Source organism: Arachis hypogaea, chromosome 18, assembly GCF_003086295.3.
Source record: "Arachis hypogaea cultivar Tifrunner chromosome 18, arahy.Tifrunner.gnm2.J5K5, whole genome shotgun sequence".
NCBI lineage: Eukaryota > Viridiplantae > Streptophyta > Magnoliopsida > Fabales > Fabaceae > Arachis > Arachis hypogaea.
This window is the reverse complement of record NC_092053.1, coordinates 127497327-127523265: the sequence shown is the minus strand read 5'-3', so window position 1 is coordinate 127523265 and position 25939 is coordinate 127497327. Positions and strand designations below refer to the sequence as shown.

General features: G+C 33.6%; 3 protein-coding genes across 3 annotated transcripts; 1 reads left to right on the top strand and 2 right to left on the bottom strand.

Moving 5' to 3' along the window:
- The first annotated feature begins 9965 nt into the window (after positions 1–9965).
- LOC112771996 (uncharacterized) lies at positions 9966–11078 on the top strand. Its single transcript, XM_025816870.3, has 3 exons — positions 9966–10099; positions 10629–10680; positions 10756–11078. Exons 1-3 carry the CDS (start codon positions 10024–10026, stop codon positions 10901–10903), a joined length of 276 nt encoding a protein of 91 aa, XP_025672655.1. The 5' UTR covers positions 9966–10023; the 3' UTR covers positions 10904–11078.
- On the bottom strand, positions 11053–21436 carry LOC112770495 (potassium channel KAT3-like). Its single transcript, XM_029294952.2, has 15 exons — positions 21088–21436; positions 20436–21035; positions 17144–17282; positions 16651–16866; positions 16260–16421; positions 15831–15888; positions 15411–15728; positions 14013–14252; positions 13841–13939; positions 13728–13760; positions 13019–13204; positions 12652–12729; positions 12132–12201; positions 11437–11589; positions 11053–11220 (listed from the first exon to the last, which is right to left on the bottom strand). The coding sequence occupies exons 1-15, from the start codon at positions 21434–21436 to the stop codon at positions 11117–11119; spliced, it is 2805 nt and encodes a 934-aa protein (XP_029150785.2). The 3' UTR covers positions 11053–11116.
- Positions 21437–22506: 1070 nt separating this feature from the next.
- LOC140181478 (uncharacterized) lies at positions 22507–25275 on the bottom strand. Its single transcript, XM_072225084.1, has one exon. The coding sequence runs from the start codon at positions 25273–25275 to the stop codon at positions 22507–22509; it is 2769 nt and encodes a 922-aa protein (XP_072081185.1).
- Between the last annotated feature and the right edge of the window lie 664 nt (positions 25276–25939).

The window sequence follows — 25939 nt, the reverse complement described above, 5'->3', positions numbered from 1 at the left end:
GAGACTTTTTTCATAATATGGGCGGCTCATTTTTTCAATAGTAGAATGTTCAAGTTTTTAAGATGAATTATCTTAGTGAAGTTTAAAAATGTCAACTTTGTACGTGTATAATCGGAAAAATATGGTCTAAAACAAAACACACACAAGACTAGCATAAAACACTTCTCTCTCTCTCTATATATATATATAAAAGAAAGAGTGAATTATCAAGAAACATATGAATTATCTCAGGTATATTGAGATAATAATATTAGAAAATATTAATACTAAAGTACTCTATTTACACTTTTTATTTTATATTTATTTTCTTTTCCTTATTTATTTATTTTACAACACGTTATCAGCACGGCACTCTGATTAAAATTCAAAAAGACACGTGTAATAAATGTATATATTATATCAAAATTCTCTCACTTTGAATTTAATACTCTTAATATATCTGGAGATAACTACTTATCATGGATATTAAATACCAATATCCATCTTGATTCAATGAATATTGGAGATATTATTAATGTTGATAATAAAATATCCCGGAAGGATAAAGCTAAAGCCATTATCTTTTTTCATCGTCATATTGACAAAGGACTAAAAAATGAATATCTCACATTAAAAAGGCAAATCTTTGAAAAAATATTGAAGAAAGGTATAAACATGAAAAGACATTGATACTTTCTCAAATTCAATATGAATAGATGCATTTACGTCTACAGGATTTTAAATCCATAAATGAATACGATTCAATAGTGTTTCGAGTTACATCACGAATGAAATTATGTAGGAAAAAGATAATTGATAATGACATGTTAGCGAAAACTTTCTCGACCTTCTGTACCTCGAATGTACTCCTGCAGCAACAGTATCAAGAAAAATAATTTAAAAAAAACATTCTACTCTAATTTCTTGCCTTCTTGTTGTTAAACGAAATGATGAATTGCTTTAAGAAATTATGAAGCGTCCCCAGTTGGCACCGCCCATTTTCTGAAGCAAATGCGACAAATTATAATCCAGAAGAGGTAAATGACAAGGTGTTGGTAAAAAGAAAAATTATGAAAGGAAGAAAAATTATTTTCACACAAAAATATCTTACCAGAAGTGGGACAAAAAAGAAATAATAAGTAAAATAAATTAATAAAGGATAAATGTTTCTGTTATAATGGAAAGGACCATTGGTTACATACATGTCGTACCCAAAGGCACTTAATTGATCTTTATCAAGCATTCTTAAGAAAAAATGAGACAAATTTTGTTTAATAGGATGCTGTTGAAAATTATACCACTTATTATGAAGTATTTGATTTCTTTAAGAATTCTAAAAGAAATATTGGTCATTTAATGAATTATGAAAAAATTTAATATTTTAATTCGTTAAGTAATTATGTCATAAAATAATGTAAGAAACTTATTGCTAAGTTTTATTTTCCATATATTTAAATTTCAAATATGATGTGTATAAATAATGTTAAATAAAATATTAATATTTATATTTAAGAATTTTTTTTTTTGGTGACTAAATATTTTTTGGTGACTTATTTAAGAATTTAAAAATCACTAAATGTGTCAACTTTTAATATAATAATAATAATAATAATAATAATAATAATAATAATAATAATAATAATATATGATGCTATTCTTTTGTATAGTACTACTTAAACAAATAGCTTCATTCAGGAATACAATTTTATCACGCATACACCTTTACTTATTATTATTATTATTATTATTATTATTATTATTATTATTATTATTATTATTATTATTTGTCTTTAAAAAAATTGTGAGAATATATAATAAAAATATAGGCTTTGTGGATAGTGCAAGTTTACATACTATTATCAAAAGTAATATATATATTTTACTCATCTTATATCAAAAGAAGAATGTGTTAATATCATTATTAGTTCAGCCAATATGATAGAAGACTCCACAAGAGTTATAATTTTATTTTTCGAAGGAACAAAATTCATAATAAATAATGCACTATTATCTACTAAGTCTTTAAGGAACTTGCTCAGATTTAAAAATATTCGCCGAAATAGATATCATATTAAAATAATGAATGAGAAAAATCATGAGTACTTATGTATCATAACTCATGATTCAAATAAAAAGATTATATTGGAAAAGTTACCACCACTTTCTTCTGGGATTATACTATACTAAAATCAGTGCAATTAAATCACATGTCATTGTAAACTAGAAGTTTACTAACCCAAATGAATTCATAATTTAGCGTGATCCATTGTGTCATCTTGAAACAATTATGATGCGGAGAATTATTGAAAACTTCCATGGACATTCACTAAAGAGTAAGAATTCTTCAATTTAGTAAATTCTATTGTGATATATGTTCTCAAAGAAAAATAATTATAAGGCCATCACCAGTAAAAATTAGATTTAAGTCCCCTGAATTTCTAGAAAGAATTCAGGGAGACATATGTAGATTAATTCATCTACTATGTGGATCTTTTAGATACTTTACGTTTCTAATAGACGCATCCTTGAGGTGGTCACATGTGTGTTTATTGTCTTCTCGCAACCTAGCATTTGCAAGATTATTTACTCAAATTGTTTGAATAAAAGTACATTTTCCAGAAAATTCAATCAAAATAATTCGCCTTAGTAATGATGCTTATTGTATGGCTAACAGAATAAGTGTTGAACATTTAGTAGATCATGTTCATACATAAAATGAGTTAGTAAAATTACTTATTAAACACTTCTAATTAATTGTTAGATCCTTATTTATGAGAACAAATATCCCTATTTTTGTTTGGGGTATGCAATTTTACATACTGCGGCACTTATTCGTTTGAGGCTGTAACACCCTAATGCTTTTAAACTGAGTTAAGTTTTATTTGGGTTATATTTAGTGGCTGATATTTAAAACCTTGCGAAATTTTTCTTTTAAAACAAATGTGAAATATTTATATAAAATAATTTATAGATAAAAATATTGAATAATTAGTTTTTATTAGAATAGTTACTAGTTAAAAAATATAAGTGGATTTGAAAATACTAACATGAAAAATCGGTGTGCTAAACTATGAAGGCACAACAATGACAAGCTTTACTCATATCAAATAATCATAACAAGAAACATCATAGTTACAATTGTAATCAGTCAATAAGGATAAAACAAGACACATAGGAAATCCTAATTCTCTTAATTTGTTTAAATATGACTGAAACAATCGCCTATTCTTCCTTCTTAAGATAAACTCTTAATGTTTCGTATCTACGTTCTTGATAGCTCGCTCCTAATAGCGCACTTATTTTTTCACCTCAACTGAGCAGTGTATTGCTTTGTGCCGCATCCTTCCTGAAGATGGTACGGAGAGAGGGGTGAGAAACAAAAGTTTCTCAGTAGTTTATCTATATGGTGTCATCGTATCCATCTCCAGCCACTTTGAGTTTTAAAATAAAAACAGTGATAATGCAATGTTGTTCAATTATTATTTTCAAAAGTCCTTGTTAGTCAGAGTGGTGTGACTTTTAGATGCTTCTCATTTACTTATGTTATGACATGTGTGATGCATACAAAATGCCTATAGCGTTAAAACATATAAAGGTAAACTCATAAACCTTGGTATGATGTTCTCATAGGCCATAAAGCAAGACAAAATAAATAATAAATAAGAGAAGAATAGTAACATTGCCATAGATAAGTCAAACAGAATAGATCTGAATAAAATAAATATCTTAAACAATATCATACATCATACAAAAAGAACTTTGGAAAAAAGAAGGATCTTTGAATGCAATAATAAACAAAATCATAAATAAAAAAAGATAAAAGAAGAACAATCATGATCACACTTTTCATTACTTTTTCTCGTAGCTTTTATGGAAGGTATTGAGCTCAAACCGGTATAAAAGGTGGGAGTCCACTTCCCTTACCGAAGGTTCTTATCCCAAATGTTTTGGCGATCACCTTCCCTTACCGAAGGATCATCTCGATCGATCACCTTCTCTTACCGAAGGATCATATCGATATCTTGTCTTTGGGGTCACCTTCCCTTACCGAAGGATCATTCCCTCAGTTCAATTTACAATCAAGGTTATTTAGACATACACATGAAGGAAGTTATGACAACTAAGATATATATTATTATAAAATTGATGGGAGTCTCCTTCCCTTACAGAAGGTTCCCAAAAGTTTATCGATCACCTTCCCTTACCGAAGGATCATCTCAATTCGATCACCTTCCCTTACCGAAAAATCATCTCGATTATCTTATCTTTGGGGGTCACATTCCCTTATCAAAAGATCATTCCCTCAGTTCTTTAATGCACATAAGATTGTTATTATAATGCATAATGCGTATGAAGGAAAGAGACATTATATCATGACATGTAATGCTAACATCTATATCTAAAAACATTTAACATATGACATAAAAATTAGCATAAAACCCCCTACCTCGAGTGAAGTTCCGATAGGTATTCCGATGCAAATAGATGCAGTTTGTTAGTGAAGAGAGACTTGTTCCATAGCTAGACTTTGTGTATACTAGAATTTTTTGTATAGAAAAAGGGAATAGAATGAGAAATGAATGATCAAATAGCTCTCAGGTATGTGCAGATTATGTTAGGAGGCATTTAGGTGAAATCTTCAATCTGGATTGTCACTTTATGATCCCTATAACTTTTTCTACGTTTAGAATTTGGAAATAGCTATTAGAGACTAATTTATAGAGAATTGAATTAGCTTTAAAACGAATCTTAAACAAAGTCAATCGGATAACCACAGCTTGAGATATTCTCGAAATACTATTAGTATATCAGGTTAGCTGTTAAAAGCGTGATTTTCTACTATGAACTTGTAACTGATTTATCTACCTAATTTAATTTAAATTTGATTTTATACTGAACTTAAAGAATAGAGCTAGTATTATTATCTTTTTATATAACTAAATATCATTCAAATTTAATAAATATAGAATTAATTATGACTATATTTTAAAAGGTTGTTTATTGTCGGTTAGAGATTTACTACCACTAGTGTTTTCATATGTTTAATTTTAAATTCAAATATTAAATCATTACCATTTTAATTAATTAATTAGTTATTAAAAAATGACTTGATTCAAAAAGTTGGGATGTTACAGAGGTCAACAAGTTACTATCATTTTTCTCCCCTGCAATTAGCTTTTGGCTAGCAGTCAAATATTTTCTATTTGAGAATATTTGGATGTGCGATATATGTCCCAATTGCCACACCTTCTCTCACCAAAATGAAACTCCAAAGAAATTGAAAATTTAAGTGGAATATGATTCCCCCTCTATAGTGAGGTATCTTGAGATACAAATAGGAGATATGTTTAAAGTTCGATTTGCAGATTGTTATTTTAATGAATCAATATTTCCAACATTCGGGTGGAGAATAAGCCACTTGAAAAAAAGAACTTAATTGAAATATATCATTGTTAATGCATCTAGACTCACGATTAGGACAGTGTGAACTAGAAGTTCAAAAAATTATACAAGATTAACAATTGAATTACTTGATGCATTTTTTTATCAAAATAGGATAACCAAATCCTACATACTAGTTGAAAATGTCCCAATTTAAATTGATATTTCAGTTGGACAAATATCTACTGAAACAAGTACATGCCAGAAGCGTGGTAGACCAATTGGTTCCAAAAATAAAAAACTTCGAAAAAGAAGAGAGGCATTTGATATTACCAAGACAAATAGTACTCCTGTTAAAAAAGATAAAGACATAGAAATGACATTAACAATTATCTAAAATTCTAATATAGTTTTGATGCCAGAAGAGGTTCAAGTGCCTGAAAAATTGTGAAAATAATGAGATCTCAATAAAATATATTTTTATAGGAGAAAAATAGAACTGAAATAAAATAATTATCAATGACATATTTGCATATAATGTGGCATTACACATCATGTATGAAAGTAAGGATATTGAGCCAAGAACAATCGAATAATGACAAAATAATAATTGGCCGAAATGGGAAGAAGCTATGAAGGCTGAGTTAGACTCACTTGCAAAACGTGAAGTTTTTGAACCTGTAGTCCGTACACCAGAAGATTTAAAACCTGTTGGATATAGAGGGATATTTGTGAGAAAACGAAATGAGAAAAATGAAGTTATACGTTACAAACGTCGACTTGTGATACAAGATTTTTCATAAAGACCCGGTATAAATTATAAAAAAAATATATTCTCCTGTAGTAGATGTAATAACATTGCGTTATTTGATTATTTTATCTGCATACCATAAACTACATATGCATATAATAGATGTGGTGACAACTTATTTATACGGATTATTAGATCATGATATCTATATGAAAATTCTTGAAGGACTAAAGATATCTAAACTATCCAATGAATATTTTTAGGAGTTATACTTATTCAAATTGTAGAGATCTTTATATAGTATAAAGCAATTTAGACGAATATGGTCTAATCGTCTTATTGAGTATCTGACCAAAAAAAGATTCAAAAATGATGATATCTACCCATATATTTTTATAAAGAAATCTGCATCTGGATTTATTATAACTGCTATGTGTGTTGATGATTTAAATATCATTGGAACTCTTGAAAAGATTCTAACAATTATAAAAGCTCTATAAGAAGAGTTTGAAATGAAAAATCTTAAAAAGACTAAATTTTGTTTCAACTTGTAGATCAAATATACAAACAATGGGATCTTTATCCATCAAACAACTTATACAGAAAAGATATTAAAAAGATTTTATATGGATAAGTCACATCCATTAAGTATTCGAATGATCGTAAGGTCTTTAGATGTGAAAAAGGATCAATTCCATCCTAAGGAAGAAAATGAAGATATCATTGGTCCTGAAGTACCATATCTCAGTATCATTGAAGCACTAATTTATCTTGCTAATAATACATGATCTGACATATTTACTAGCAATATATAATTTCTCTCCAACTAGAAGACATTAGAATAGAATGAAACAAATTTCAATATATTCATGGAACAGTTGATATTGGACTGTTTTATCCATATAAATCCAAATCACAATTAGTTAGCTATGCAGATGCAGGATACTTGTCTGATCTACACAAAAAAAGATCTCAAACAAGATTCACATATGGTAATACAGCTATATCATGGAGATTTACAAAACAGACGATAGCAACAACATCCTCTAATCATGATGAAATATTAGCGATACATGAAGGAAGTCGCGAGTATTTTGGCTAAGGAGTTTAATCCAATATGAAGGTTGTAAAAGGCTTAGAGAAAGGGGTTGAATCTATGACCTTCTTTTAAGTTACTGAAATAACCCTTTTAAAACAAACTTGCAATCTAAATCTGTTTGAACTCAGCAGCGGAAAATTTATTAGACAATTTCATTTTGTCTCATGAATATCAGAAAACAGAACAGAGCAAAGAAGAGAGAAGCTGACACCATCATGTATCCTGGTTTGGTTGCCTTTGTGCAATGCAACCTACGTCCAGTCTCCACCACAACAATGTGAAATTTTCACTATAGTTAAAGTATTACATACACCAATTTCACAGGATTGACACAATCCTTTCACACTCAAGTTCTAACCTAACTTGACTTGGTTATGCTAACACCTAACTATTCACTCTTAGTACTCACCCAACTAAGAAAGAGATACCTCACAGGTATAAGATACAAGACACAGACTTAACCTAAAGAAATATGAAATAACTCTAGGCTTTTCTCTCAGGTATATCTCTCTGTCTTTTTCTCTCTTAGGCTCTTTCAATGACTCTCTCATTCAACCTTTTACCTCAAGAAATTACAGAAAGATAAACATTGAAAAGTAAATTACAATATGTAAAACATGAAGGAGATTGACTCTTCAACAGCCTCTTTGCTATGTGATAAACCAGATTTGCTAGCCTCTGATTCAGTTCTTCATTCTGGCAGAATGCTCCTTTGACTAGAAAGCACTGTCTAAGTAGATGAACTTCTTCAGAGAGCTCTTCTCAGAACATACACCTCAAGAACACTGGTTATCTTTCCTTGGCTTCTGAATGGTGAACCAACTTCTTTTGTATCTCCTTGCATGTTGTTGATTTGCTCTCTCCTAGGTCAACTCTCGAGCTTTGTGCTTCACCAACTCACCATCTCACTTTTTCCCATTAATCCTCAAAGTAGAAACTTTGGTTCTGACCTTCTCTTGTTGACCGAAAGCCACAGGACAGCAGAAACAGATATCTTCAATGGTAAACCCATATCTTGGCCATTGAAAAACAACTTGGTCCTCAAGACACACTTATGACCGTAGATGCACAGCAGTGAAGAGTAGAGATCATCTTTCCCAGGTAACCCATAATGGATAGACAGAATGTTGAAAATGAAGAGAAGAAGATATGATGCATGTATAAGGAAATGAAATCACCTTTTAACTTCTGACTTCTTGATACAGTTTGATGTGGGTGATTAGACTTCAACCTTTTACTTAACCTTCTCTTTCTTGCTTCTTTGGTGAACAACTTAGGGACTAAGCTTTCTCTTTCTCTTTCTCTTTCTGAGTTCTGACTGATTAGGAAAAAGTGTACGTTGCTTTTGGTGAAAGCAAATTGGAAGGGTTTGAATGAGAGAAGCAATCGGGCTTGGATCGGGTTTAATTTGCTTGGCCCGTCTGATTCATTTTGCTTTACTCCTTGGAGAATTCAGCTTGAGAGGAATGACTTGGGCTTGGATTATATTCACTTACCATTCAGCCCATTTTGAATTCCTTGCTCAATCAATTTGGGTTTTAAGTGAGTTATAGCCCGTTTGTGTTTCTGGTTTTATCTCCATCCTATTGGACTGCTTCTTTCTTTCTTTTTGGCCTGCAACACTTAACCAAATTTAATTAAAACTAATTGGATAATTAACCCAATAATCTAATGTTTGTCATCATCAATTATGTTAGTTAATTTCTTAACTCAACACAATATATTCTATCATCATGTGAAATATTAGCTCCAACTATTCTGTTTGAAGATAATACTGCATGCATTGCTCAACTTAAGGGTGAATACATCAAAGGTGATATAACAAAGTATATTTCTCTCAAGTTCTTCTTCACTCATGACTTTCAAAATAAAAAAATAATTAATATCTAACAAATCCGCTCAAGTAATAATCTGATAGATTTATTTATAAAGTCACTTCCAAAATCTTCGTTTGAAAGATTGGTACATCAGATTAGTATGCGCCGATTTCGAGATATTAAATAATATCGACAAGAAGGAGAGATTGTACTCTTTTTCTTGGTTAGGTTTTTATCCCTATTAGATTTTTCTTAACAAGGTTTTTAATGAGACAATCTTCATCACAAATGATATTAAATTCTTTTTCCTTCACTAAAGTTCTTTTTCATTAGATTTTTTTAGTAAGATTTTAATGAGGTATGATCCTAAATAGACATTCAATGAAAAATATTGTGATAACCTATTTAATGATACGTGACTTTTTTTTTATAATATAGACAGTTCACTTTTTTCAATAGTAGAAGACTCAAGTTCTTAAAATGAATTAACTTAATGAAGTTTGAAAATGTAAACTTTATATCTGTATAAATAGGGAGAGCATGGTCTGAAATAAAACACACACAAGATTAACATAAAACACTTTTTTTTATATATATGTACGTTACAACATATAAAAGAGTGAATTATCAAAAAATAAATAAATTATCTCAGTTATATTGAGATAATAATATTAAAAAATATTAATACTAAAATATTTTATTCACACTTCTCTATTTTATATTTATTTTATTTATTTATTTATTTATTTTACAACAAAATAATGATAAATATTTACCAAATTGTATTTTATTAAAACTGTTTCTGTAACAATATGGGCCGCGAGCAAGACAAAACCCTATAAGGGCAAAATAGGAAACTCTTGAACCACGTCTTTTACCCTATAAATTGCGGAAAATTCGAAACAAAAGCAAAAACGCGCGTTCAGTTGTTATTTGAATCTCCCATCCCGATAACCAAGTGCGGAAAAGCAGAGTGAGAAATCTTATCGGCGACGATGGCGTCTTCAGATGCAGTTCCTCCGCCACCTCACGAACCAGAACCTGAAAATCAACTTTGTTCTCTCGTCTACGGTGAGAAGCATTTTCATCTGCGCGCGCTCGTTAATTAGTTTTCATTTCACTAATAACTGCTGTAAATCACTAAAACGTAATTGTTTCTTCAAATCTCAGGAGATGTGATTTTGAATTTGTAAATTCGAGATGAATCATTGCGTTTTTAAGATTACAGAAGGAATTCTTAGTTATGCTTCGTTTTTCCGATTATGAGAAGATAAAACATGCAAGGAAATGTAATAAAGAAAATCTATAGAGAATTCGAATATGAAGCATATTCACATTTTTAGATCTAGTTCGAGATAGATCCTTTCTGGATAAAAAAAAAAAAAACTATTGATAAATCTGATTTCAAGTGTTGCTGAATAAATTAGCTGAGATAGAAGACTTCAGCTACAATTTAACGAACTCTCTTTCATTCTAACTGAACTTGAGTTGTCTCAAAAGCGTGGCGTCACAGAATCTTTAGCAACATTGAGCTGTTAGGTTTTTGACACCGATCACTGATTTTTTTCTCTGTTTGACTTGGATCATGGTTACCGTGAAGAGATATCACACGAAGCACAAGCGATCATGGAGAACATGCTTAAGATGATCACGTGAGATGGCTAATCACTTATTTGTTAGAGAGTGATATATATGTTCTGAAATTTTATGTTCCTTTATGGTTACAGTGAAATCAATCAAAATTCTGTTCTAATAGAGGAAGAGATAGAGAAATGTAAAGGCTCTGCTCTGGATAAGAAACGAACTTTGGATGAAGAGAAGAATCATTTCCAAAAGGCTGCTTATGCTGTTCTTGACATGCTCAACAGAGACTGATATACTCTAGCCAAAGGTATCACTCTGGATTTTTCTATGCTTATACAACAAATTAATTCCTCGATATTGAATGGATACCTGTTTTTGTCATTGTAAATTTCTAATATAGTTACTTACAGTGCATCCCGGGCTTGTTTGATTAAACCGTCTAGAAACACAGCATCATATCACAAAGACCAAAACGGCCTCATCTAGATGTCTTGAATTTGATCATTAGAAGATGTATAACTCGTCATGATCTCTTAAGACGTTTATTTCTTCTACTTCTGAGCCATCCGCCATAAGAATTTTTCTCGCTCTTTTACCGAACTTTTTCTCTGCAGACATAGATGACAAAATTCAGCTCAGTCTTCTTGATTCTAGGAACACAATTAACTGGTAAAATCATAATGTTACAAATGTTGCCAGTACAACAATTTTTCATTGTAGAACATCACTCCTTGTGCATCAATTTCTTGACCTTTACTGTGGAGTAACTTCTATTGAATCAGATGGTTTATTGGTGATATGAAAAATGCTCTAAATAAACTTACCTGCTACTCTGAAAAGCTCTTCTATTGAGCTCGGGAGAAGTATGAGCTTTTTCGTGTCTCCTTTTCCCATTTTCTTTTCATTGGGATGATGACCATGGATTATTACTCTAGTGGAAGCTGGGCTTGACCGTGGATCGGAATTTATAGTCCTTCCTGAAATAAGTAGCAGTAGCATGAGCCGATGCTGCAAATATGGCTAAGCAGTATTAAAGCCTTCTAACTAAAAAAATCTCTTGGTGAAATATTTGACAACTTCCTTAACCTTATCTTTTGGAGAAGTGGTTCAACACAGAAACTGTAGAAAGCAACCTTGAAAATCATACGTATCAGACAATTCTTGTTATTTAGAGTTTGATTTGTTTGTCACTGAACTAAGATTGTGATGAAGCTGGTTTTATTCATAACCAAGGTTTAGATAGGTAGCTACAACCAAGATGATGCTTTTGTGCATAACCTCCGGTTGATTTTTGTGCGCCTTTACCAGTTCATGTAAACAACTAACATACCATAATCCAATATTTCTTTCTGTTTCACAAAACATGAACATGCACATAAATGTTTCCCTGGATCAGTTTTACAGAATCCTGAATGCTCGTTTTTAGCTAAATGATTTTGCAAAGTTCCTACTCTAGAGTTTAGATTAAACTTAAGACTGTTAATAGCTTAATGTTTTTACTAGGCGTGATTAAGTCTACCTTCTTTACATGGTCCATCATCGTGATATCTTGAAACTTCATCGTGTGAGTCCCCATTTTGTGTTATATGCTGCAAGAAACACGGTTATCATCATAAAATATAATGTCTTAATTTTGATAAAAATTTTCAATGTTGTTTTCATTTTTAAATATTTTTATTACAGATAAATTCTTCCTTGAAACCTACGTAACATCGGATGCTTTGCATTAGCCTGTCCTTTTATATACCAAATAAATGTATTATCATATTTGCAAAAATTATTTAACTTTTACAATAGATGACCATGTAAAATATTTTTTGTTGGACACTGTATTGAAGTTAATCTCTAAATACAATAGTCTTCCAAAACAACTTGTAAAAGGTTTTAGCCATGAGCATGAAACCACACTACCCAATGATCTCAGTGCATCTTTTTCATTTTGAATTTGTACTATGTTTGTGAATTAGTTAAAACTTCAGGTTTCTTGCCTAAATCAATCAAAAGTTTTACTTGTTGATATTCAGTAGTAAAAGATATACCTCGAGATACAGGTCTCCTAGTAATTCTGATAAGTATGGTATTTCTTCTAGCACGCTGCCTCTTTGTTCCCTCAAGTACTGGGAGTATAAGTACCAATGTTAAAATAAAAAAATATAGCTAAAGCCATTTGAACAGGGATATAAATGAGGTTTGGATGAAGGAAATTGGGATTGATTTCTCCGTCATTTTTTTTTGTGGCTCAAAATGCTATTTGGACCAACATTTTATATTCTGATAAATTTAGTAAAAAAATATGGGGAGTGCTCTTGAAGTGTGCTTATTAAAGTCGACTTTCAAATGGAAACAGTAATGTGTATGCATTTGTGATTCTGTTTTCTATCTTTATCAACTTATAAATCTCCAAACCTTAATGAAGTTGTTGATGATTTGTTTCCCATCATTATTAAATGGTTGCATCATCTGCTTGAACTGATGTTGGTTGATTCGTATGACCTGGGAGAGCCTCCTAGTTCTAACTGTAAAAGGTTGTGGAATATTAAACATCCCGCCGATTTCTCCAGCCATGCCTCCAGGTTCTAATTCAAACAAAAGCTGGAAAAAAAATTTTTCTATGAGCTCGTCTATGAAATGTTAGGTTGGAAACATTGATACTACTTTCAATTCCAGAATCCCAACAAATTTAATTCTGCTAATCTCTTTAGTAGGCTGACTTGCTTATTGCTCTCTACAGTTATGCATGATACTTATTACATTTTCACTTTTATGATTTACAGTTTTGATGAAGGTTTTCTGAAATCACAGTTCAAAGACTAAGTTTGAATTGCTTGCACAGGTTACCAGGGAGTTGTTGAAGAAGACATGATCTTTCAAAATACTTCTAATCTCAGGTTGATGCATATGGTGTCTTCCAGGTCTGTGGGACACTTCCATTCTCTATAGTTCATTCTCATGTTATCGTTTTTTCCTCTTTTGATCGTTTTTTCTTCAGCATTATACTTTGTTGGGATTTACGTAGTGCTCTTTCTAAATCACTAGGAGTTTGCACTATTAACATTTTCCTTTCGTTAGAAAATGATATTTTACTCAGAAAATGGTTAGTTGAGAAACAACTCACCTGTTCGCTTCCATTCTTGTGTATAAATAGATCCTACAGTTAGAAATAGTTCAGGTTTTCAGTTAAGCCTGGTGTAAGGGTAGGATTTGAGAAAGATATACAGATGTCCTTACCAGTGATCCATATACCAGAATGTAGAAATATATTGGCATCTCATTTTGCAAGATAATGTCAACCTTAGGTAGGTAGTATTCTGCTTTCATGTCTGACGCCTGTGTGATTAAGTGTCATGAGATTACCATCCACTTTATTACAGCATAGAAGATAACAAGAAAAAGATTTTACCAGCTGAATGATACACTCATCAGAGACTCCTTTAAATAAATATGCTTTATCAACTACATTGCTGAAAAGATGTTGAGCAATACTGGATCTAATTGCTTTAGGGATGTCCTGTAGCACTTCTTGTTGCTGTGACTCTTCCATCTTAAGTTTCAATTCTTTATGCGCCAACATTTGTTCTTTCAAACGTTTTGGGAGTCTACTTTTGCTTGCATATCGTAACACTCTGTTAAAGGCATCCCTCTGTCGAGCCCGGAGCGGAAAAAAAAAAAGAAAAGAAAATTAGACTAATGCCGAAAATCATATAAGAAGATAAAATTAATATTGATCTTAATATTACTTCTATATTTTAAATGAACTTAGTGCATGTTACTTGGGCGCCATTATTTTGTTAAAAAAAGATATTTTTTCAATGAAAAAATATCTTTTTTTATTTTTTAGCGTGTTTGGCAAATTTCTAGTAGTAAAAGTAAAAGCATTAGTAAAATAAAAAAAAGATCTTTTTTGAGAAGCTGTAATTTACATCTTTTTTTAAAAGATCTTTTTTCTTTAAAAAAAAGATGTTTTTCATGTAATAAATAAACAAAAAAGTACTTTTATATTGTTATACCCAAACATAATTGATAGATAAAAAGATCTTTTTATATGAGATATCCAAACATAAAATTACTTTTACTTCTCCATAAGATCTTTTAAAAAAAGATAACTCGAAAAAAGATCTTTTCTTAGAAGCTCACCCAAACAAGCCCTTAATATCCTTATGTTTGAAGATCAATTTAAGCATCTAGTCTAGATAGTTTTTATATATAGGAGAGTCCCAGTACAACAAAACTAAAACATATAAATGTGGAATTATAGCTTAATGTTTTGTTCCTTTATGTGTCTGTTTTGTTCCTTTGACTTCTTCTAAGAAGGCAGGAGGCAACCAAACTTAGGCAGCTGGGAAAGCTTTGGTTATTTGAATTTGGATAAAGTGTGCTTTTTGTTTCTAAGTTCTGCAATTTTTTTCAAAAATACCTCAAACATTTAGTTGCATTTAATTTTGTCCCTAACGGTTTGTTTGTTTTTTTGTCAAAATTATTTCTGGATGTTAACTCAATATAAAATGTTAGGGACACAATTAAAAACTTTTAAAGATAGTTTTGACACAAATAAAAAAAAAATGTTAAAATTGAATGAATCAAAAAAGGTTAGAAACAAAATTGAATTAAATTAAACATTAAGAATATTTTAAAAAAAAATCGCAAACATTAGGCGCCAAAAATATACTTCACCGTTAAAATTTTTATTTTGTGCATAAGATTTAAAGCCAACTATGTGGATGACAGTGTTATCAAATATAATGCTTAGTCAAGGGAATTAAAATTCCATAAATATTCATTGGAAAAAACGAAATATTACCATTGCAAAGGTTCGGACGGTGTTATGAACTGCCAGATTAGTCATGTTTCCGATTATATATGCCGTGAGGCCTATGTTGAACAGCATAAATAAACTACTGTAAACCTTCTCCTCTGTATTCACTGCATACAGATCTCCATAGCCAACAGTGGTAAGAGTTGTTATAGACCAGTACATGGAATAGATGTAACACAACCAGACACTCCTATATTTAAAATCCGGTAGTTCCTTGTGGAGCCATGTATTTTCGGGTGTTTTGTGATGGAAAGCCAACCAAAAATACATGCAGCCTGCGAAGTGAACTGCAAATAGCGTAACCTATGATACACCAGCGACAAATAAAGCATGAATGAACCTAGATTAGTCACTCTACATATTCTTATTCGGATTTATGCCCAAAGAGAAGATCTATTCACTTACACATATAAGTTTACAAAATCTTGTTGCAGTGTAGCTAATTCGTATGTCTTTCTCTAGCCTGGAAAATAACTAGCAGTATTTAGTTACACATGGGTAGCCGTATTAGTTATTACATATGGGAAAACAAGAAAATTTACCAAATATTCTTAGGAAATCTTAAGTTGACATAGTTTTCATATATCATATTTAAGCATAATACAAGTGAGTTTTACTTATATTCTTCAAAATATACACCCATTTGTGAGGTCTCACTAAGTGTGCTTACACAATAATTTTTCTTATAGAAGGTTGGTTACGTGGTCGAGTACACATGATATTATGATATCATTTTGTTTTTGTATTTGAAGTCAGTTATCAAACTAACCTGGGAGCATTTTCATTTTCTTTTTCTGATTTGCTTTTGATCTAATATCATTCTTATGAATGTACCTTGAGAAGAATTCGCTAACATGTCTCAGTCGCCATAGTCTAAGCATATTTAGGAAACCAAAGATCTCGGGCCCGTGTCGTTTGCCTGTCAGAATTTGGTATATCTGGTCGAAAGGGAGAGTGGATGCTAGATCCATTGGGAAGTGTAACATTTTAATATATCTGACAAAGTGAAAATGCAAAAATCTTGAATAAAAATGATAGAAGAAACCCAACATATTTTCATAATGCTTTGATTGATTCGGTTATCTATGACTTAAACTGAACAAACATATTTTCATTGTGCTTTGATTGATTTGGTTATCTTTGACATAAACTAAACTAAGAGAGCACGTAATAAGAAAGTAAATGACCAAAACCAGGATATATCACAGTAATAAGATGTTCCCACCTTATAGCAATCTTCTTATGGTCATCAACGAGGAGATAAGTTGATCTATCCAAATAAGCCACAAAGAAAGTAAGGATAATATCAATGGCAAAGAAGCCATCCACAATGATATCAACTGGCACCAGCGACCCAATTGACAGTTCTCTGAAGGCTAGCTCGAATGGAGATGCCCATGCAGAGTAAACCACCAATGCAACTAAGAACGTTTGCCACAACCTAATCATGGATTGCAATTCCACATAGTAATGCATAAATTAATTAAAAAATAACTAATAATAGATATTTATCGATCTGGATTTATTATTCATGTTTTGTACATTGAGTCGAGACACACACTTCGGCTTTTACCATAAGATGGAACGTGAAGTTCATTTAAGTCTCACACATACCATGACCTATAGCAGAGAAGCTTTTGTTCGACTCAATATTGAAGACAGAATGATTGCACAAAACAGTTTTCAACTAATTTTTTGAAGAAAATTAATATTCCTACCGATATCTTCGGTTATACGGAGCTATTACATATTTTCTAAGGTTCAAATACCCTTCATCAAAGTTGGTGCCAAATGCTGGTAAGAGGCTGCTGGGAACTGAGGCGAAGTGGTTTATTTCGCTCCTAGAACTACTTCTAGCTACAAATGGCAACATTGTTGGGGCCACGTTATTCCAAAATGGCTTCCTTTGATAGATAACAAATATCAATCCTTCTTTGAATCTTTGTTATCAACGTTGTGGTATACCGTAATAGCACAGTAATATATACATACATGCAAAAGCGACAAGCCTTAGGCTACATATTAGATAACAACAAAGCTAATTATCTTGTTTGTAATTCTACCTAAGCACTAGAATCTGAGATAACAATGCAAGCCTTCACAGACTCTTGGTTATGGTATATGGAGACTAGAGGTGCAAGCGATCCAGGGTCTTGTCAACATGGAGAACAACAAAACTGAAACCTTTGGATGTCATGGATTTTCCTTTACGGTGTATTTACTATTTAGAACACAATAAACTTGAAATCTATTTCTCTATTTTCTATCTATCTATTGTAATATATAAAAAGAGACCAAAATAATATTTAACAAGCTAATGACAACTAAGTTTCTAAATTTTATATGAATTTTCCATGTCAACATTAAATTTGGTTTGTAACAACAACATATAGAAAATAATTTATTTATATAACCATCCGTAGAATATAATAATAAATAGCATCTATGTAAATAATCTATTATCAATTTCACAATTTTTTATATTAATATGAGTTTTGCTACACCTTCAAACAATTTTACATCTAAGTTTATCTAAGTCATTTAGTTTATGCTACGGGGCTTCCTCCTCCCTCTTTTTTTCATTATAGCCATGGTCACTACCACCATACCACCACATCCATCTCCTCCTCCTCCTCCTCCTGTTTCTTTTTTATTTTAATTTCTTTGATTTCCTTCTTCCTTTTTTTCTTCTTCCTCCATCATCATTATCATCATCACCAACATTTTGCTAACATCTTTATTGAGTCTAATTCTCTGTGGTGATCGAATAAATCGAAAATATTATCAAAACAAAATCATTGTATAATACTAAATGAACCGAAAATAGTTTATTATATAAATTCGGATTCAGAAACACCTGCGTCTCGAATAAACCGAAAATGTTATCAAAACGAAATTGTTATATAATATCAAATGAATCAAAAATTGTCCATTATATAAATTCGAATTTAGAAACACTTGCGTCTTGAATGAACTAAAAATTAGCTCAAAACGAAACCATTGTATAATATCAAATGAACCGAAAATTGTCCATTACATAAATTTGATGTCATGGCCCGAACCAAGCAATGACTGGCGCTTAAGGGACAAGTCCCTCAGCAAACCAAACGACCAAATTTTCAGAAAAACGGACAGAACCTCCTCTGTTTCTAGGACCTTACCAATATAAATATTAACTCCCTGTATCATTAATAAACATCCATTTCCAAAGACAACAACAACAACATATTCCAACCATATCCACAACCAAATATATCCAGAATACGCATCATATATATATCAAGTTGATAACTAGAGTATATAGTTAAATTCATAAGTCTTACATAACCAACTTATAATTACTATCTAAACAGTTCAAGATTTAAAATAACATAACCCACACGAGGATCCTGCCTGTGACATATGGAGCATTGACATAATCTAAATTTTTGAGCAGAAGTTCCATTACATAATTACTTAGCCCTTGGAAAGAAGAAGGGCTCACCAAAATGACTAAAATCTACTGAGGGGCAGGTGGAACGGAACCTGGATTGACTCCTGTATCTGAAAAATATGGGAATATAATAGGGTGAGTTTTGCAATTCAGTGAGCAAACATTAGATCTATAACCCACACGAGACAATACAAATTTTACCATGAAAATTATATTTCTTTCCAAAGATGAGGAATTCATATAAATTAATTATACAAATAAATAGATAAATAATTAAGCAGAATGAACTGAAATGGGAGTTCTCATTCCAGAAGTCAAATCAAATCGAATATTACACACTTAGGGCGGCTCCACCTCTAAGGATAGCCCTTTCCTCTAGTGTGCCCGTACGGTATAACAGATCCAACGTGTGGCCTACACGTTAGGCTAGCAACGCCCCTGCTAGCTGAGGTCTGAGCCAGATGCCTCTAGGCTAACGTCATAACCGCCGTTAACTACGATTTTCTAGTCAGAGTCTCCCAAACCAATCCAAACCAACTCGCTTATAAAAATCTCTAATGCTTTAACATATTACTAAATTCCATAGTAAATCAAATATATATATAAGAATGTATACTAAAATTTAATTAAAATTCAATAAAGTCAAATAAGAAAACAGATATGCTTTACAAAATATATAAATATCATCTCGTGTGTATTTTTATAAAATTATAGGTTTCACAAATCAATACTTATTTCAAAAATTTAAAAATCACAATAATCGAATATTTCCAAGGTCCAAAAATAATGATCCAATTTAAATATTGATAATAATACACTTAAAAACAATTATAGACATAATATCTACTCACAACTTGATTTCAAAGAACCGGAAGCAACTCTGAGCACGTCAACGAGCTACCAAATGATGTCCAATAATTCTACAACTCTAAAAATATGATAATAATAATATTTGTGAGCTACTAATGTTGTCAATTAACAAAATCTTACTCAATATGATAGAAGCCCCAAATTTCCTAACCCTAATAACCCTAATTCGGATTTATACCTACCCATAAATATAGGGATGACAAAAATTGGAGATATGGCTAATTATTGAGTCAAAGAGTTACCTTGAAACCTCAATAATAATCAGAACTCAAAAGTTGAATGCTTCCTTCACTCATTAAGTTGAAATCACATGATTTGGAGGTTTTGAGAAAATGAGATTTTGAATAAATAGAGGTAGAGTAGAAAAGAAAAGAAAGCAAGATGATAAAGGTGAGTTTGATGATATTGGGTGGTTGGTTGCAAGGAGAAGAGATGAAGAAATCTAGTTGGTAAGAGAAGAGAAATGAGGGTTTTACATTTTGATTTTTGAAAGGAAAAGAAAGAGAAAGAAGAACTGAAGGGGAGGGGGGAGTGTCGAAGAAGAGGAGAAGAGAGAAATAAAATTTTAAGTGGGGGCATGTGCCCCCACGTGTTCTCCCCTCTCTCTTTTTTTTTCTCACACTCTCTCGGTTATTACATTCTCTCCCCCTTAAAAAATTTGGTCCCCGAATTTCAAACTCATAAACTGTGATAAGTGTGATAGTTACCTTCAGACTCAAACAAATACGGATATTTGTCGCGCATAGCATCTTCCACTTCCCAAGTTGCTTCTTCTATCGAATGATTCTTCCAAACAACTTTCACCGATGCTATCTCTTTAGAACGTAGTTTCTTTACTTGGCGATCAACTATAGCCACTGGTTCCTCTTCAAATGATAAATCCTCCTTTAGCTCTATGGCTTGTGGTGCAAGCACATGAGATGGGTCGGGAAGGTATTTGCGCAACATTGATGCGTGAAAAACTGGATGAATCATAGACAACTCAGACGGTAGTGCCAAGCGATAAGCGACTGCACCTATTCTATCCAATATCTCAAATGGACCAATATAACGAGGACTAAGCTTCCCTCTTTTTCCAAACCTCATCACTCCCTTCATAGGCGACACCTTAAGAAACACTTGATCACCTACTGAAAACTCTAAGTTACGCCTTCTGTTATCAACATAAGCCTTCTGCCTACTCTGAGCTGCTAATAAATGTTCTCTTATTATGCGAACCTTCTCAACTGCATCTTGTACCAAATTTGACCCCAAAAGCTTAACCTCATCAACTGTTAAGGTGTTGTGTCCATTATCTGGCTTGATAACTATTATTATAAGAGAACTCGATCAAAGGTAGATAGCTATCCCAATTCTCACCAAAATCTAGAACACAACACCTTAACATGTCTTCCAAAGTTTGGATCTTTCTCTCCGATTGCCCATCGGTTTGAGGGTGAAAAGTTGTGCTGAGATCCAGACGAGTTCCTAACGCTTTCTGAAAAGATTTCCAAAAATGAGAGGTGAACTGAGGTCCGCGATCTGAAATAATGGACACTGAAATTCCATGTAGTTTAACTATCTCATCAACATAAAGTTGAGCATACCGAGCTGCACTGAAAGTTGTTTTCACCGGAAGAAAGTGAGGTGATTTCGTCATTCTATCCACAGTTACCCAAATTGAATCAAAACCTTTAAAAGTACGAGGTAAACCTGTTACAAAATCCATCGTAACCCTTTCCCATTTCCATTCAGGCATCTCAATCTATTGCAATAACCCAGCAGGCCTTTGGTGTTCAGCTTTAACCTGTTGGCAAGTTAAGCAATGAGAAACAAAAACTCCTATGTCTTTCTTCATGCCTTCCCACCAAAATAATTGTTTCAAATCTTGATACATCTTATTGGAACCCGGATGAACTGTGTACTTAGAATTGTGAGCCTCCTCCAAAATAGCTTTCTTCAAGTCAGGGTTATCTGGCACACATAAGCGTTGACCGCAACGTAATACATCTTGATCAAGAGAAAAGTATGAGTTCCTCCCATTGTGAACATCTTCCATAAGCTTTCTTAGTTTCGGATCATCACTTTGTGTAACCTTGATTTGTTCTATCAGGGAAGATTGGGCTCGAACATGTGCTAAGAAAACTCCTGATTTTCTAAGATCAAATTGAATCCCACTGGCCTCCAATTGATGGACTTCTTCAACAATTGGTCTCCTTCCAAGAGTGATATGGGCCAAGCTACCCATAGATTTCCTACTTAGGGCATCTGCTACAACGTTTGCCTTTCCAGGATGATACAAAATGGTACAATCATAATCTTTTAGCAACTTCATCCATCTCCGTTGCCTTAAGTTTAAATCCTTTTGTTGGAATATATACTTCAAACTCTTGTGATCCGTATAGATCTTACAGGTCTCACCATAAAGGTAGTGTCTCCAAATCTTTAAAGCAAAGACGACCGCTGCCATTTCCAGGTCATGAGTTGGATAATTCTGCTCATGCTTCTTGAGTTGTCGCGAGGCATAGGTAATAACGCGGCCATGCTGCATTAATACACAACCAAGTCCTATCCGAGATGCATCGCAAAAGACTGAGAATCCCCCAGATCCAGAAGGTAAAACAAGAATTGGTGCTGAGGTTAGAGCCTTAAGTGTCTGAAAACTTTCCTCACAAGCTTCTGACCATTGAAACTTCACATTCTTCTGAGTTAACTTGGTTAATGGTGCCGAAATTCTCGAGAAGTCCTTGATGAATCACCGATAGTAGCCGGCCAACCCTAGAAAGCTACGAATTTCTGTCACTGAAGCAGGCCTTGGCCACTTCTGAACGGCTTCAACCTTCTTTGGATCCACCATGATTCTATCTTTTGATACCACATGTCCCAAGAATGCCACTTGATCAAGCCAAAACTCACATTTAGAAACTTAGCATAAAGCTTGTGATCCCTTAAGGTTTGTAACACAATCCTCAAATGATACTCATGCTCCGTAGCACTTTTCGAATACACCAGGATATCATCGATGAAGACGATAACAAAGCGATCTAAGAAAGGTTTGAAGATTCGATTCATTAAGTCCATGAAAGCTGCAGGCACATTCGTCAGACCAAAGGACATTACTAAGAACTCATAGTGCCCATAGCGAGTACGAAAAGCAGTTTTTGGAATGTCTTCCTCTTTTATCTTCAATTGATGGTACCCTGAACGCAGGTCAATTTTTGAGAAACAAGTAGCTCCTTGAAGTTGATCAAACAAATCATCAATCCTTGGCAATGGATACTTATTACGAACAGTTATCTTATTGAGTTGACGATAATCCACACATAGTCGCATCGTTCCATCCTTCTTCTTTACGAATAGAACAGGAGCTCCCCATGGAGAAGTGCTAGGACGAATGAAGCCTTTCTCTAGCATATCTTCCAATTGAACTTTTAATTCTCGTAACTCAGTTGGAGCCATACGATAGGGAGGAATCGACACAGGTTGGACTCCCGGAGCCAATTCTATGGAAAACTCAACTTCACGATCAGGCGGCATCCGCAGTAGCTCATCAGGGAACACGTCAGGGAATTCTCTAACAATAGGAAGCTGATCAAGACTAGGCACTTCGGCATCAACATCTCTAACAACTGCCAGAAGTCCTTGGTTTCCCTTATTCATCAATTGCATAACACTCATAGATGAGATGATGCTAGCTAAAGTGGGACAGTCATCACCTTTAAAAACAAAAGGTGAGGTACCCGGTATGTCAAACTTCACAGTTTTGGAGTAACAGCCCACATCATCATGACAAGCTGCTAACCAATCCATGCCTAAGATGACATCAATATCTTCCATTGGTTCTAAAAGGATCAAATCAGCTAAGGTTTCAATCGCATTAATTCTAACAACACAAGACCGAAACACGACTCGAACCACCGTGGAGACTCCAAGTGGAGTGCCAACATGAAATGAGTGGGATAACAGTTCAGGTTGTTTATCGAAACGAGATGCAAGATGTGGAGATACATATGAATAATGAGAACCTGTATCAAATAACACTCGCGCATCTAAAGAACAAACTTGTAAAGTACCTGCCACCACAGCATTAGAAGCTTGAGCATCTTGACGTGTTAAAGCATACACACGTGCCTGACCTCTTCCTCTTTGGCTCCCTCCTCTGTTATAAGTCTGACCCCTGCCACCTGCTCCTCTGCCACTAGGACCAGAAGAATTTTCAATAGACATAGCTGAAGATGATGGCATTGGTGTTGTAGGACGTGCAACACCTGGAGCAAAGCCTCCTCTTGGATTTGGACAATCCCTCCTAAGATGACCAGATTGACCACAACCAAAACATGCACCAGTAGCCTTGAAACATATACCAGAATGGTAACTCCCACACTGAAGACAATAGGGCTGAGCTGGCCTTGTCTGATTTGAACCCTGTGCACTAGATTGAGAGGTGCTTTTAACAAAAGGTCTGGGATTCGAAACACTCATGGGAGCAGATCCAGAAGAAGTGACCCCACCAAAAGATGCTTGAGGACGAGCTCGATATCCCGAATAACCTTGCTGATTAGTCTGACCATGATGAGACTGAAATCTTCCTAAACTAGCTCCACCAGAAAATTGTCCCTTCATCTTAGGCTTCTTACCAACATCCTTAAAAGCATTTCTCTCCACTATCCCAGCTTCAATTCCATAAGCAGAATTTAGGACATCCTTAAAAGACATGCGTCCGACTTCAGGCATAAGAGTAGTGAACATAGGTTCTGCCAACCCACGAACGAACCGACGTACTTTCATCTCTTCTGAATTTACCAAGTATGGAGCACTCTTAGAAAGTCTAGTAAACTCCTTAGCATACTCAGTCACTGTCATATTCTCTTGCCTTAATCTTTCAAAGGCAATTGCATCTTCTGCTTGCTTGTTAGCTGGATAAAATCGAGCGAGGAACTCTTCAGTGAACTCTTCCCAAGAAGGAGGAGGAAGTCCAGCTGCTTCTTTGTTCTCAAGAAGAGACTCATACCAATATCTTGCTGAACCACGCAAGTTGTAGGATACTAACTTAACAGCCCATTCTTTGGTGCACTTGAGAGCTCGAATAACTTTTTTTGCATCCTCTAGATATTGTTGTGGATCTTCATCCAATGAATCTCCATTGAAAGTGGACGAATTCAACTTCAAATACTTTTCAATTGGCGGCTCTTGATCCCCAAACAATTGATGAACTCTATGAGGCTGAGGATTTGGCATATTAGGAATTCCTGCTTCGCCCCTATTTTGATTTGTTAGGACCTGTAATACCGCATTAAGGGTTTGATTCATTCCCCTCAACTCAGCTGTCAAGTCTGCTTGAGCCACTCCTACTGCGGAATTTTCTTGAACTCCCTCACGGGGTATCCTTTCTCTGCGCATATCAGCTATTCTTTGGCTCCTTGGTCTTTGTCGAAGGGCTCCAAGTGGCGGAGAAACTGCCCTATTGGATTCAGCAGTATCAGAAGCGTTAACAGCTCCACCACGTCTCTTCTTAGGTGGCATCTTCCAACTATTGAGTAAATAGAGTGATTGGATCACCAACGACATATGTATATGCAGTTCAAAGACAATAGGACAGACAGAAAGAATTATGAGATCAAAAGATTGAGGATGACTTCCTATAGGCCTCTAGTAACATCACACTTTGTGAAAATGGGCCGGCTTCCATTTGCACAATTGTGATCTTACTAAAGGACACTTGCTCCATATTACACAGGAAAACCTAAGGCTTTGATACCACTGGCCTGAACCAAGCCATGACTGGCGCTTAAGGGACAAGTTCCTCAGCAAGCCAAACGACCAAATTTTCAGAAAAATGGACAGAACCTCCTTTGTTTCTAGGACCTTACCAATATAAATATTAACTCCCTGTATCAATAATAAACATCCATTTCCAAAGCAACAACAACAACAACATATTTCAACCATATCCACAACCAAATATATCCAGAATACGCATCATATATATATCAAGTTGATAACTAGAGTATATAGTTAAATCCATAAGTCTTACATAACCAACTTATAATTACTATCTAAACAGTTCAAGATTCAAAATAACATAACCCACACGAGGATCCTGCCTGTGACATATGGAGCATTGACATAATCTAAATTTTTGAGCAGAGATTCCATTACATAATTACTTAGCCCTTGGAAAGAAGAAGGGCTCACCAAAATGACTAAAATCTACTGAGGGGCAGGTGGAACG

What these genes read in the sequence shown, in the direction of transcription:
- LOC140181478 (XM_072225084.1), bottom strand. Translation starts at nt 25,275, where the DNA reads ATGTCGTTGGTGATCCAATCACTCTATTTACTCAATAGTTGGAAGATG.
- LOC112770495 (XM_029294952.2), bottom strand. Translation starts at nt 21,436, where the DNA reads ATGGATTTTGTAACAGGTTTACCTCGTACTTTTAAAGGTTTTGATTCA. An exon ending in CCGTCCGAACCTTTGCAATG is followed by an intron (nt 14,253 to 15,410) that starts GTAATATTTCGT and finishes CGGGCTCGACAG; the next exon opens with AGGGATGCCTTTAACAGAGT. An exon ending in TAGGAGACCTGTATCTCGAG is followed by an intron (nt 12,202 to 12,651) that starts GTATATCTTTTA and finishes TGTTTCTTGCAG; the next exon opens with CATATAACACAAAATGGGGA.
- LOC112771996 (XM_025816870.3), top strand. Translation starts at nt 10,024, where the DNA reads ATGGCGTCTTCAGATGCAGTTCCTCCGCCACCTCACGAACCAGAACCT. An exon ending in ACTTTGTTCTCTCGTCTACG is followed by an intron (nt 10,100 to 10,628) that starts GTGAGAAGCATT and finishes GTTACCGTGAAG; the next exon opens with AGATATCACACGAAGCACAA. An exon ending in AACATGCTTAAGATGATCAC is followed by an intron (nt 10,681 to 10,755) that starts GTGAGATGGCTA and finishes TTATGGTTACAG; the next exon opens with TGAAATCAATCAAAATTCTG.